Here is a 15,069-nt window from a genome sequence, read left to right as displayed (position 1 = left end):
AGCAGGTAAAGTAATACAGCAGTATCCCCATCGCAATCCCAATAACTGGACGACACACAGTTTCAGGAGTAGTCTAACAAGCTTTATTCCACAGTTCCTTATAAAGCCCTCTCCCATGCAAGGGAGGAGGTTCTATCACTTAAGACATTATCCAATCTCTAAGTAGTAACCTCCCACAGATCTCCTCCCCTCCTCTAGCATCATAATCCCCTTATTGTGTACACAGTTTTCCCCGAGTTTTGGATGTACCCTAAATACTTGGGGTACATCCACAAATCCAACATCCAACAGATAGCTCTATTCTGGGGGACCAACATACTTAAAAATTAGCCCATTCGGATGAATGGTTCGTGAGATATGGGGTTCCAAAGATTTGACCGACCGCATGGGTAAAGTATCCGAAAACAGTTCCATGCATTTTGGCCCTGCGGTCGGTCACAAACAAGGGAATGCAAACAGGCGAATTGCCTGTGTTATAGAGCCTGGAGAGGGTTTGAATGAATTCCCTTGTTTATGGGGCTCTTTCTACCGAACGGCGGGTCATTCGGTAGTTTCCATACGAATTTCTGGAAGTATGGAGGTCTCAGCGGTGTTTGCCTAGTCAAGTGTCCGATTTTAGTTCCAGACACTCGACGGCAAAACACCGCTGTTCGGTAGTTTAAGATGGCCGCCGCCACGTGTTTGTTTCCCGAATGGCGGCCACCCAGAGGACAAAGACCACACTGCACTGATTGCCAATTACCTGTTTGCAACATTGTTGCAAACGGTAATTGGAGGCACACTCATTCCTGGGTGGTCTGGTTGTTCGGTAGTTTCATTCCCTTGTTTTATTTGAATGATTCTACCGAACAACTAGAGGAATACAATTCTTTACATACATTTAACTGTCATTATACCCGGATACCATGCTTTCTATACATGTACATACACATTAAACCAGCCATATGACCAAATACACTTATTCTCATACATGTCGTGGGACAGCCCGGTACCAATCCGCTACACAACTAGCTATAGCGACCACACAAAACAAACTGAGCCCCTCACCAACACTGGCCCAACAGGTTCAGAATCTGACACATCGACTAACAGAAATCAACGCCACCAAAACTGCCTACTACCTACACAGGCTTAAAGCAACAGCATACCACCATAGTGGGAAGGCCACTAAATACCTAGCAAACCGCTTAAGAGCGAGACAAGCATCAGCCAGAATAGCACACTTAAATACCACAGATGGCAAGAAAATACAAAACCCTCTAGAAATCTCTCAGGAATTTGCGAAGTACTATTCAACGCTCTACAACTTACAAGACCAACCCAATACCAAACCACCAAACGAATCCTTAATACGCGAATACCTAGCAAAAATTCCCCTCCCACAAATCCAACAGCCCCAAATTACTGAACTCCTAGAACCGATCACCTTAGATGAGGTCCTACTTACCATAAAACAACTACCAACAGGGAAATCCCCGGGAGCAGACGGGCTATCTAACCTGTATTATAAAAAATTTGCTGACATACTTGGCCCAAAGCTGGTACAGGTGTTTCATGCAGCGACAAACTCAGGAAAACTCCCTCCAGAAATGCTCCTAGCCACAATTGTGACCTTACCCAAACCGGGAAAAACCCCAGACCAATGCAAAAACTTCAGACCCATATCACTACTAAATTCGGATGCCAAGATATATGCTAAAATTTTAGCGACCAGAATGAGCAAAATCCTCCCGACTCTAATCCACGACGACCAGACCGGGTTTGTCCTAGGGAGGCAGGGGATGGACAATACCCGCAAGCTATCCCTAGTATTAGAGAAAATGAGAGGATCAGGCCCAGGCGGTCTCCTACTAGCACTGGATGCTGAAAAAGCCTTCGACCGCCTGGGCTGGCCTTTCCTCAACCAGGTGCTGGGAAAATTTGGGTTCCCACAGAAACTTGTCGATCAGATATTTGCCTTATATGCCCAACCCACAGCTCAAGTACTACAAGCGGGGTTCCTGTCACAAACTTTCAAGATAACGAATGGCACGAGACAGGGGTGCCCCTTATCCCCTCTGCTATATGTGTTGGCCTTAGAACCATTACTCGTAGCGATTAGAAACCACCAAGACATAGATGGGATCAATTGGCACGGGAACCAAATAAAAATTAGCGCATTTGCAGATGATATACTACTATATATAACAAACCCCGAAAAATCCCTACCTAACATTATGAGCCTCATCACAGAATATGGGACGATGTCCTACTACTCCCTTAACACAACGAAGACACAAGCACTGGGAATCCGATTAGAGCCGCAGGCACTAACGCGACTACAACAAAAATACTCTTTTGAATGGCGCACTGGGAATCTAAAATACCTAGGCCTAACATTCACTAAAAACCCAAACGATATGTTCCCCTCTAACTACACTAGAGTATGGAATGAGTGTACGGAAATACTGAAGAGCTGGGGCCAACTATACTTGTCCTGGACAGAACGCATAATAGCGATAAAAATGTCCATTCTGCCGAAACTCCAGTACCTCTTTAGGAACCTCCCCCTGAGAACACCAAATTCGTACTTCAAAAGCATTCAAACAAAATTGCTACAATTCACTTGGGGTATGGGAAAAGCGAGGATCTCACAAAAGATATTGATGGCCCCCACGAGAAGCGGAGGGATGGCGTTCCCCCACGTCAAATCTTACTATCAAGCTGCAGTACTGGCCTCCTTGCTACCGCACCTTTTAACAGTGAACAGACCCCAATGGTTAGATATGGAGAACCTAGCAATAACCCCCTTCCGGGTTCAAAACCTGTTGTGGCTACCAAAACACGCTAGACCAACCATCCCAAACATACCCGCACAGATTAGCCTGGCACTACAAACATGGGAAACCCATAGAACGCACTTTGAGACTAATCACCCACTATCCATGGCAACTCCAATAGACGCTATCGTTCACGGCATCCACACATTCCATACAACACCCTGGAAAACTATAGGCGTCACTCACCTAGCCCACATACATGCAGCAGGCACACTAATGTCCTTCCCGAAACTTTGCTCTCTCTATGAGGCACCGCATACAATGCAGTACTCACACATACAACTCCAATCCCTACTTAATAGCTATCACAAAGAACAGACAAACAAATCAAACTCATCAAGTGGATTGTCAACATGGGAAAAAATAGGGATCTCCGGAACGATCCCACCCAATTTTAAACCTCTATCTGATTGCTACAAAACCATACTCCCACACCAACCGTTCCACAGTTCCACACAGGCACAACAATGGGCCTCAGACCTCCACACTAACATCACGGAAGATCAATGGAAGCGTACGTTGGTCTCCGTAAAAAAACTAGTTAAATCAGCTCAACTTATAGACCAATACCAAAAAACAGTGTACAGGTGGTATATGGTACCTACCCGATTACATAAGATATTCCCCCAAACACCCCCGACATGCTGGAGATGCACAAAAGATGTTGGATCTGTGTTACACATTTGGTGGAGATGCCCAGAACTGAAGAGATTCTGGGAAAACATACAACGAATGATAGCACATACCACAAAAACCACAGTAGACCTCGACCCCCGGATATTTCTATTATTAGACATACCCAATAGTGTTCCATCAGCTGCGAGGAAACTAATGTACCATATCCTGCTGACAGCACAAAAGCTAATAGCGAAATCCTGGAAGTCCACAACTACCCCGCCCATACACCACCTAGTTCAAGATATAGATAGACAACTAATTTATGAAACGCAATATAGCTCACTGCACCCAAACTCACAAAAATACAAGGAAACGTGGGATCTGTGGTCCACCTGGAGGAGTAGCAAATCAGACCAACCAAGGGCACGAGACCCAGGATAGGCCGTAGAAAGGTTCACCACAAAGACAACAATTGAACTATACCACCCATACACGGTGGACGATTACAACAGGCCAATACCGAAACGCACCACAGCACTATTAAGTAGATAGGGCCACAACACCACATATCCCTCTGCAATGCTTGATGAATGTACGTAAAATGCATAAAGATTTGTATGGTAATTGCTCGCTTTGAATCCCCCCCCCCCCCCTCCCTACCCCAACCCTTTTTTCTTCTGTACCCTTTCCCCCATCCAACCCTCATTTTATGTTACCAAAACTCAATAAACTTCAAATTTCAAAAAAAAAATAGCATATTTGTTAGATGACCAGGGACAAAAAAAATATTTCACCCGACTAAAATTAGTGATCAATTTGCAGAGTATTATAGCAAACTTTATAATTTGGAATCGGATTTGAACCTCACCCAACCATCTGAGGCAACAATTAATAGTTTTTTTTAGATAAGGTGTCGTTGCCTCGACTGTCTTCTGATAATCTAAAAAAACAGAGTGTGACATAACAGGTGAAGAGATAGTCAAGGCAATTAAACTAATGCCACCTGGAAAGGCCCCTGGTTCAGATGGATTTACTATACTATATTACAAGACCTTTCCAGAAATTTTAATTCCCCATAGGACTAAATTGTTTAATTCCTATAAGTCCGGGGGGAAGATGCCAGGAAAGTCCTTGTGCGCACAAATCGTCACCCTGCCGAAACCAGGAAAAGCTCCCAACGGATGCCCTAACTTTAGACCAATATCTATAATCAATAATGATTCGAAAATGTAATCTAAAGTATTGGCTAACAGACTAGCTAAATTGATCCCTTTGCTAATTAATAACGATCAAGTGGGTTTTGTTCAAGGTAGGCTCCAGATGGAACGAGGAGGTTCATTAATTTAATCTAACACATCAATTTGACAAAAACGCCTTCTATGCTCCCATCATTGGGGCTACTTGTGGAGTACACTGAGTAGGTTTAATATACCATTGTCTTTTATTGATGCAATAAAGGCACTTTATGTTGCCCCTACAGCCCATGTTTCAGCCTCGGGTTTTCAATCAAGAACCTTTTCCCTAATGGGACACGACAAGGTTGCCCTTTATCCCGGCAATGGAACCCTTGGCCGAACTAATCAGAAGGATCCCATAAATTGAAGGCATTAGTATTAAAGGATCCACCCATAAAATTGGTCTATTCGCCAAAGATGTTATACTAGCACTTAAAAATCTCTGACATTTCTTAAAGAAATCCTACTCCAATTTGGGGAGGGATCCTACTATAAATTGAATGAATCCAAAACCCAGGCCCTCCCACTTCTGTCTAATATGCATGCCCAAAACTTAAAGAAAGCATGGCCGGACTTACAAAGAGAGATGGAGAGATGGTGCGGGATGGAACCCTCATGGCTAGGGAGAATTGCTTCTTTTAATAGGTCCATTCTTCCTAAAATGTTATATCACTTTAGGACTATACCTCTATCCATGACATTATCCTTTAATAAAATGCATTCAGTTATGTTAAAGTTAATCTGGAATAACAAGTCCAGCAGAATCAAGCTTACTTCCCTATAGCACCATAAATCCAATGGAGGTATTGGAGTGCCAAATATCCGGAAATACTATTTTGCCACGAATGCTGCAGTGGTCGTTAGCTTCAATAGTCAAGTAAATAGATGGATGGAAATAGAGGAAGCTAAAATTCTCCCATTCCAACTCAAAGAATTACCCTGGTTGAGTCCTGAAAGAAGGCCTGGAGTCGCTAAATTATTTCTATTGACTAACACTACATCACCACTCAGTGAAGCTGTATAGGGCTATGCCGATCGAACTACTGAAACACTATATGTCCTCTTTGGACTCAGATCTGTTGAAGCAATACCACTTGAACAATATAGATTGTTTTTTCCACAGCAATACTATTTTATAATGCGAAAAATTACAATTTAAACATAGATTGATGTATGACTGCAAGGAAGAATGCATGTTGGTTATTGAGAAACTTTAAGAACTATATAATATACCAGACACCGACATAAATTACAAAGAGTTAGAATTATCACCATTGGAAAAAATGTTTTTGCACGGGCACAATATCAATGTGTTATTTACTACATAATACAAAACCCACTGTTAAACTAAAGCACAGCTATCTTGGGAGGCGGAGCTGGGCACTCAATATGAGTTAGAGGATTGGTTTAGTTTTCTAAATCATTAAAAGGGAATATCTTTTTGCTCTGACCATTATGAAAATCATTTTAAAATTTTGTATCGATGGTACTTTTCAAAATGGTTCGCCATCACTGCTTTAGGGGAACCTGCCTGAAAAAAATGCATGCGTGCAAATTAATAGGGGAAAGAACAGGGTAACCTTTTGGCACTACATCTCCTCTTGATGCTTTGCAAGCATTATTTCTGTAAGAACATTAATGGGAAATGTAGTCCACCACATAAAGAGGCTTGGTAGGAAAGAATTGCTGCTTGTTTAAAATCTCAAAACTAAATACATACCTGGAAAATCTGAACGAGGTCTAGATTCTTCTTCCTATAATGTAGAAAATAGAAAATCAGTTCAAAGATAGACTTTTTTTTTTGTTTTAAATACAAAATATGCAGAGAATCATTAAGATATTAATAGAGTTAAAATTCCAAGGACGCCAGAATGCTTCCTCTTAAATATTTTTCAAACCCACCCAAGGAAGACAAATTATACGTAATTACACATTGTCTTATAGCAGCAAAAACAGCAATTGCATATAAATGGAAACCACCACAATGTCCCACCTTCTTAGAGATTATATTGCAAATCGAATCCACAAGTAAATATGAACAAATGGTTAGTCGTCTTCAAAGTATAGAGGGCATATACAATATACAATGTTTGTCAACCACAAGTCAAATCTTAGGCATGTGGAGTATGACGAGGAAAATGTGATAGCTTTATGGGTAGATATCTGCTTGGGGCAAACAAAGGGAAATCAATTATTGGTTGGGATATGTTATAAACCACCTAATGTAAATAATAACAACAATTTGCTGTTAGAGCAAATTGGAAAAGCTGCAAATCTGGGTAACACGCTAATTATTGGAGATTTTAATTACCCGGACATAAATTGGGACAGGGGGACTAATACTTCAGCAAGGGGAATCAGGTTTTTGAACGTTTTAAATGACACCTTTATGTCACAACTGGTACAAGCAACAACTAGAAAGGATGCTTGTCTGGATCTCGTTATAACAAACAAAGTTGATCTTTTGACAAACAATCAAGTAGGGGAGCATTTGGGAAATAGTGATCACAATATGATAATTTTTGAAATAATCTCAAAAAAGCAAAAGCATGTGGGGTATACTAAAACGTATAATTAAAAAAAAAAAAAAAAGCTAATTTCAATAAGATTAGGGCAGCTCTACAACATATTGACTGGCATAAACTCCTTAGTGGAAAAAACACTGAGGATAAATGGAAACTATTCAAACAAATATTAGAAAGGTACATTTCTCAGTATGTACCATTAGGTAATACATATAAAAGAAACACATTAAAACCAATGTGGCTTAGTAGAGAAGTAAAACAAGAGATTAAAAAATAGGAAAAAAAGGCATTTAAAGCATTTAAATCAGACAACTCAGAGGCATCCGATTCAAGATATAAGGAAGCTAATAATGCTTGCAAAAAAGGCAATCAAAGTGGCTTAACTAGAAAATGAGAAATTGACCAGGAAAAGTCCAGGAAAAGTCAGAAATTTTAAATAACTATTTTTCTTCAGTATATATTAATTAGGATCATATGGCAAAAGATATGCAAATGATTGCTGCAAAAAAGTTGCAGATAACTTGTGATAGGATAACCTGAGACAAGGTGCTACAGCTATTAAGGAAAATTAATGTAAATAAAGCCTCGGGGCCTGACGGTATTCACCCACGAGTACTTAAGGAGCTAAGTAGGGAAATAATTGAACCTCTGTATTTAATTTTTCAAGATGCAAACCGGGAGCACCCGATGACGCTGCCCCTGCAGCAGTGATCACTCTGACAGGCTGTCAGAGCGAGCACATGTGCTGCAGGGACTCACGATCTGCCTCCCTGCTCTTCAGCGGTCAGTGTGAATTGCAGGGAAACTGATCACTGCTGATCTTCTCCCGGTTAAAAAAATAAAGTTAAAGTGAAATCCCACCCCCTTTCCCCTGCTTTAATAAGATTAACCCCTTCCCTGCCAAATGATCACTGACTACAGTGATCAATTGGAAGGGTATACATTTTACTGTGATCTGATTTTTATTTTTTTTTTTAACCCTCAGGGGATAAATTTATAATATTAATTAAAATATAGTAAAATGATATATTTAGCTAACTAAATAGTCTTAAAAAGTAAAAAAAAAAGTTTTAATAACCTTTTTAAAAAAAAAGTTTAAAACATCCCACCCCAATTTACCCATTCCTTATACAAATTAACCCCATTCCCTGCCAGTTGATCACTATCTACAGAGATCAAAATACAGATCACAGTATTATACTATGATCCATTTTCTTGGGGGGTTCAATTAATTAATAATTTAAATAATTTAAAATAATATACTTTGCTAGCTGGGGTGGGTGGGAGTGATGGGGAATTGGGGAATTTACTGTTAGTAATGCTTACTGCTAGGGTTGTTAGGGGTTAACGGTAAAAAAAAATGTTTATAAAAAATGTTAATTCTGTAAAAAAAAAAAAAAAAAAAAAAAAAGTTTTAAGAAAGTTTAGGAAAGTTTTTTAAAACAATTAAACAAAATAAAAGTTTAAAAACTAGTTTTAAAAAGTAAAAAAAATACATTTAAAGATGTTCATTACCACTACACCCTGAACAAACTAGAGAAAAAAAAAAATATCCCACGCTAAGGTTCAAAATATGCCTTTTGAATTAACCCGAGGTGTATTCTTTAATAAATAGTATGTGTTTGTTTGGAAATTTCAATAACCAACCAGCTAAACTACTCCAAAATGGAACATGGACACTGCATAAAACTTCACAGTTAGAAAAAACTGAATGGCTGCGTCTCAAATGTGCCCATTCAACATCCACATATACCTGGCAAAGGTACATACGGGGGTATTGCTGTAGTCAGACGACATAGCTGAGCAACATATGTATACAGTCATAGCACACATAAGGTTTGCAAAATATACTGTGCAAACTCACTGTGTCAAAAAGGCACAAAAAACGCTTATTACCACTACACTTGTTACAAGCTAGCGGGAAAATTATCCCACGCCAAGGTTCAAAATATGACTTTTGAAATACCCTGGGATGTCTTCTTTAAGTAATGGTATGCCTTTACTGGGTATTTGGATTATATAGCCTGGTAAAATACTCTAAAATGGGACATGGACACAGCGTAGAAATTCAAAGTTTGAAAAAACCTGGAATGGCTGTGTCTCAAATGTGCCCCTCCAATGCCCACATATAACTGGCAAAGGTACATACGGGGGTATTGCTGTACTCAGCCGACATAGCTGAGCAACATATGCAGTATTATACAGTCGTAGCACATGTACGATTTGCAAAATATACTGTGCAAAATCAGATTGAGTGTCAAAAAGAATGATCCCACGCTAAGGTTCAAAATATGCCTTTTGAAATACCCTGGGATGTCTTCTTTAAGAATTGGTATGCCTTTATGGCGTAGTTGTAATATGTAGCCTGCTCAAGTGCTCCAAAGTGGGACACAGGTGCATCAAAACCCTCCATGAAAAGTCACACTTAAAAAAATTAACTTGTAACATCTCTTTTACAGCAGTGTAACTTTACAAAATAGTGTCTAGGTCATACATTGGGCACATTGTTATATGTGTATATGCCAAAAAAAAAGAAAAAAACACAATTTTAATCCAATATTTAGCAGAGATTGGCGATGAAATGGCTACGTAAAAAGTGTCAAACTAACCTTAGGTTTTTTTTTTTTTATTATTCTTTATTTTTACTTGTGCATGAGGTAACAACAGGCGAGCATCGCCACATAAGTCGCTACAAGCATTATATAGCATTTCAGCATGTGGCAGGTTAAACACAATTTTTTTTTTTTTTTTTAAAAAGACATGACAATAACAGGTTGTGTGTCACTAGTAGTTTAAGCTGGCATGCTAGGCTAGTCGTGGATACATCAAATTTAGTTACGCTTAAGTGTGTGATAAGCTGCATAGCATTGTGTTTCTGAGAAGGGTAAATCTGTATATTCCTGCTGAAGCCAAGATTACTACAGCTTGGGTTCTCGGTTGGTGTTAAGCAGGTTGAGCATACCAGAGGGCGGGGGTCAAAATATGAGCGATTGGAAGAAGTTAGCCAGTATGGTATCATAGTTAAGTGAAGAGTAGGTTTGCCATTGGTTTTGCTAGTCTATGGGCGACACAGTTTGTGCATATTTACAACATTAGCTATATAGACAGGCTAGTAAAGTTTAATTATGAGCGGTATACAGGCTAAATTTAGAGAGGTCACCTTAAAACTATTACCCCGGCCGACCAGGATCACCCGTACTGCCTCTGCGGGGAGTCAACATCGTGATGGTCCTGACACTTCACACACACAGGGGGAGTCCCACTACTGTCCGGTACCTGCTCTGCCCGTTTTGTGTAGCTGGGGGAGAGTGTCCACCAGAGCAGGTATCAGAGCACCATCCAGCCATGTCACAGAGTTTCTCGCTGGTGTTTCTCGGGTTCGTGGGTCATTTGGTTGCGTGGGAGGTGTCTGAGGTCTGTCTCCGCACAGTGTTGTCCCGCTTGTCAGCATGTTCAGTCCATTCTGGAGGGAAAGGACGGTGCGCTGGGTAGTTTCATCCCCTGTGCAGCAGTCGTCGTCGCTGGTTTAGATGGCTGCGGGGGTATCAGCCATCACACTTCCTGGTATAGCAGGTTTTGGAGTTAGTAGCCGTAGTTTCAGCCGTGGGTACGGAGAGGGTGCAGGTCCTCCCTTCGTCTCTCGCGCACATGGCACCCGCCATCTTGGACGTAACAGTCGGACCCCCTGCTTCCGCGGCGTCTAAGTCGGGGCCTCGGGGTGAGGACCGGGATCCGTCCCCAGACTAATCTTAGTTAAATAGCCTGTGATGTCTACTTTATATAAATATATACTTTTGTGTTGCAATTTTGTTCTGTGTTGGCTAATAAATCTATTAGTTTTTTAATTCTTTATTTTTGTAGTGCAGGTGGTTACAGAGTATAAACTTGCGCCACAACAGCGTTTATCAATATGGGAACATAAATAAGTCAAACAGTGGCCTTGAGAAAACATGCACATTTTTAAAGGTAAAGTTGATATGTCTTCTGCAGTAACAATCAGAGTAAGAGTGGGTTTGACTGCAGCTTCCTGACTACTTTGATACTTAAAACTATACATATAAGAGTAAACAGTTGTAGGCATATGAATAATTAAGGCAAGATAAATCATGTTGGTACTAAGGTTTGTATCACATTACAAGAAACAGGTTATCTCTCGCTTTAGTGTGTGTGTGTGTGTGTGACAGGTTATCTCTCGCTTTAGTGTGTGTGTGTGTGTGTGACAGGTTATCTCTCGCTTTAGTGTGTGTGTGTGTGTGTGTGTGTGACAGGTTATCTCTCGCTTTAGTGTGTGTGTGTGTGTGTGTGACAGGTTATCTCTCGCTTTAGTGTGTGTGTGTGTGTGTGTGACAGGTTATCTCTCGCTTTAGTGTGTGTGTGTGTGTGTGACAGGTTATCTCTCGCTTTAGTGTGTGTGTGTGTGTGTGACAGGTTATCTCTCGCTTTAGTGTGTGTGTGTGTGTGTGACAGGTTATCTCTCGCTTTAGTGTGTGTGTGTGTGTGACAGGTTATCTCTCGCTTTAGTGTGTGTGTGTGTGTGACAGGTTATCTCTCGCTTTAGTGTGTGTGTGTGTGTGACAGGTTATCTCTCGCTTTAGTGTGTGTGTGTGTGTGTGACAGGTTATCTCTCGCTTTAGTGTGTGTGTGTGTGTGTGTGACAGGTTATCTCTCGCTTTAGTGTGTGTGTGTGTGTGTGTGTGACAGGTTATCTCTCGCTTTAGTGTGTGTGTGTGTGTGACAGGTTATCTCTCGCTTTAGTGTGTGTGTGTGTGTGACAGGTTATCTCTCGCTTTAGTGTGTGTGTGTGTGTGACAGGTTATCTCTCGCTTTAGTGTGTGTGTGTGTGTGTGACAGGTTATCTCTCGCTTTAGTGTGTGTGTGTGTGTGTGACAGGTTATCTCTCGCTTTAGTGTGTGTGTGTGTGTGTGACAGGTTATCTCTCGCTTTAGTGTGTGTGTGACAGGTTATCTCTCGCTTTAGTGTGTGTGTGTGTGTGTGTGACAGGTTATCTCTCGCTTTAGTGTGTGTGTGTGTGTGTGACAGGTTATCTCTCGCTTTAGTGTGTGTGTGTGTGTGTGACAGGTTATCTCTCGCTTTAGTGTGTGTGTGTGTGTGTGACAGGTTATCTCTCGCTTTAGTGTGTGTGTGTGTGTGTGTGACAGGTTATCTCTCGCTTTAGTGTGTGTGTGTGTGACAGGTTATCTCTCGCTTTAGTGTGTGTGTGTGTGTGTGACAGGTTATCTCTCGCTTTAGTGTGTGTGTGTGTGTGACAGGTTATCTCTCGCTTTAGTGTGTGTGTGTGTGTGACAGGTTATCTCTCGCTTTAGTGTGTGTGTGTGTGTGACAGGTTATCTCTCGCTTTAGTGTGTGTGTGTGTGTGACAGGTTATCTCTCGCTTTAGTGTGTGTGTGTGTGACAGGTTATCTCTCGCTTTAGTGTGTGTGTGTGACAGGTTATCTCTCGCTTTAGTGTGTGTGTGTGTGACAGGTTATCTCTCGCTTTAGTGTGTGTGTGTGACAGGTTATCTCTCGCTTTAGTGTGTGTGTGTGTGACAGGTTATCTCTCGCTTAAGTGTGTGTGTGTGTGACAGGTTATCTCTCGCTTTAGTGTGTGTGTGTGTGACAGGTTATCTCTCGCTTTAGTGTGTGTGTGTGTGTGACAGGTTATCTCTCGCTTTAGTGTGTGTGTGTGACAGGTTATCTCTCGCTTTAGTGTGTGTGTGTGACAGGTTATCTCTCGCTTTAGTGTGTGTGTGTGTGTGTGACAGGTTATCTCTCGCTTTAGTGTGTGTGTGTGTGTGTGACAGGTTATCTCTCGCTTTAGTGTGTGTGTGTGTGTGACAGGTTATCTCTCGCTTTAGTGTGTGTGTGTGTGTGTGACAGGTTATCTCTCGCTTTAGTGTGTGTGTGTGTGTGTGTGACAGGTTCTCTCTCGCTTTAGTGTGTGTGTGTGTGACAGGTTCTCTCTCGCTTTAGTGTGTGTGTGTGTGACAGGTTCTCTCTCGCTTTAGTGTGTGTGTGTGTGACAGGTTCTCTCTCGCTTTAGTGTGTGTGTGTGTGTGACAGGTTCTCTCTCGCTTTAGTGTGTGTGTGTGTGACAGGTTCTCTCTCGCTTTAGTGTGTGTGTGTGTGTGTGACAGGTTCTCTCTCGCTTTAGTGTGTGTGTGTGTGACAGGTTATCTCAAAACAACAGTAAGGAGTATCATAAAACGTCAGAGTTGCTGCACTTTTTGTAATTAAGTAGAAATGTTTCAGGGTCATAGTCCTATGTGCAGAGTGACAGAAAAAAAAAAAAAAACATGCTTAGGTATAGAACTATAGATAAACTTTAGATTATTTAGACCACTGGGCCCAAGGACACAACAATAGAGCGGACAAGCCGGCACCGCCACAGCAGCTGGTGCAGGCAGATACACTGACATATTTTAACAGTTATATGGCATAGAAATTCAGTGCACATTTTTGTGACAGGTGAAGAGATGAACAAGCTTATATAATTTAACTTACTGCTAGCTTAGTTGTATACTTGCTTGATGACAAGTTAGGTTAACCTATACGAGAGTAGTCAGATATTAAATGGCATATAGGCATACAGTAAACCTTCCACATGAGTAAAAAGCAAACGGTGCTCAGTGGGATATACCTTTGTGGTGCAAAGCTTAACATATGTTCTTGTAATGCCCCAATAGCAGTAACAAGATTTGGAAGGTACACATATCAACAGATTCGTAACATATGCGATCGCTGCACTCATTCTGTGGTTAGGTAACAAATGTACAGGCTAGTCAAGCATGTCTGTGTTAGGGAGAAAAAAATTGGTACACAACATTAGCTGGAGATAGCATCGGCAGTATGCTTCTTCTAATTTTGTAATATAGCGATAGTATGAGCTACAAACTGATCAAAGGAGCACCGCACAGGGATTTAGGTAATATTATGCAAACATGTATGAAACAGTTAAAGAAAATTAGAAACAAGAAGGAAAAAATACTTAAACTGCATGAGCTTTTAAATAGTATTGCGGGTAATTGCGGACAGTTCATGACCCCAGGGTTGACGATGAATCTCCTCGGTGAGCCGCAGGTATGAGCAGGCAAATTCTCGCGGGATCCCAGTGAGTGGATATCGAGGGTGTCGGTTGAAATGTTATTGCGGCTACAGTCCGAGGGTCTGCAGAGTATCAAGGATTTTGTCAGCAGTAGTGATTTACGTCCAAGAATATTGTCCCTAGACCCTGTGGCGTCCAAAGGGGGTCCGGTAGGTCAGACAGCCCCTGTGTGACCTCCGCCGTGGAAGGTAAGTCCCCGGTCAGCCAACTCCCGACAGCGGGAAGCACAGTGACCCTGGAAGGTGGTGATTGACATGTGGGTTTAGTGGCAGGTGCCATTGAGGTTTGTTTTTCCCCCTCTGTTGATACATATGAGCCGGCTGTGTATTTCGTGCATGAGTGCAGTGGGTGGACTGGGCTGGCTCACTGAGTGTGTGAGCCGGGAGCCTGCGTCTCCTCGGGGTGCTCGTCATCCGAGGCCGAGCGCTGTGCGAGGGCGGTCTCACCCGCACGGACTGGGTTTCAGGCGAGTGAGCTCTGATAGCAGGATGGCTCATATAGGGTCGAGGTGTCCTCCGTGCCTCCCTCCGTCTTTTCCTTATGATCAGCCTCTCGGTGCCACTAAGTGGTACAGGCTGTGATGCTTTTGTTGCCGTTAGCTTTTGTTTTGGGTCTCTGGGTGCAGGTTCTTGTGCCTGTTTAGCGAGTTTCTCCCAGAGTTGCGCCCAAAAGCGATCAAACGCCCTTGTTATGTTGTCCTCGTGAGGAGCCCAGGGATCTGGGTTTTGCGTGGCGGCCATCTTTGCAGCCAGCATGCCAGTTTGCGGT

The 15,069-nt window shown here is 41.9% G+C and overlaps 1 protein-coding gene across 1 annotated transcript in view; it reads right to left on the bottom strand.

Annotated features, from left to right (window-relative positions):
* ST13 (ST13 Hsp70 interacting protein) overlaps window positions 1-15,069 on the bottom strand; it is a 158,432-nt gene that overhangs the window by 44,608 nt on the left and 98,755 nt on the right. Inside the window, exon 7 of the mRNA XM_063428168.1 lies at window positions 6,393-6,426. Coding sequence (XP_063284238.1) covers window positions 6,393-6,426 — 34 coding nt within the window. The remainder of the gene's footprint in view (window positions 1-6,392; window positions 6,427-15,069) is intronic.

Source organism: Pelobates fuscus, chromosome 7 (genome assembly GCF_036172605.1).
Source record: "Pelobates fuscus isolate aPelFus1 chromosome 7, aPelFus1.pri, whole genome shotgun sequence".
Lineage (NCBI taxonomy): Eukaryota > Metazoa > Chordata > Amphibia > Anura > Pelobatidae > Pelobates > Pelobates fuscus.
This window is presented reverse-complemented; position numbering and strand designations above follow the sequence as displayed.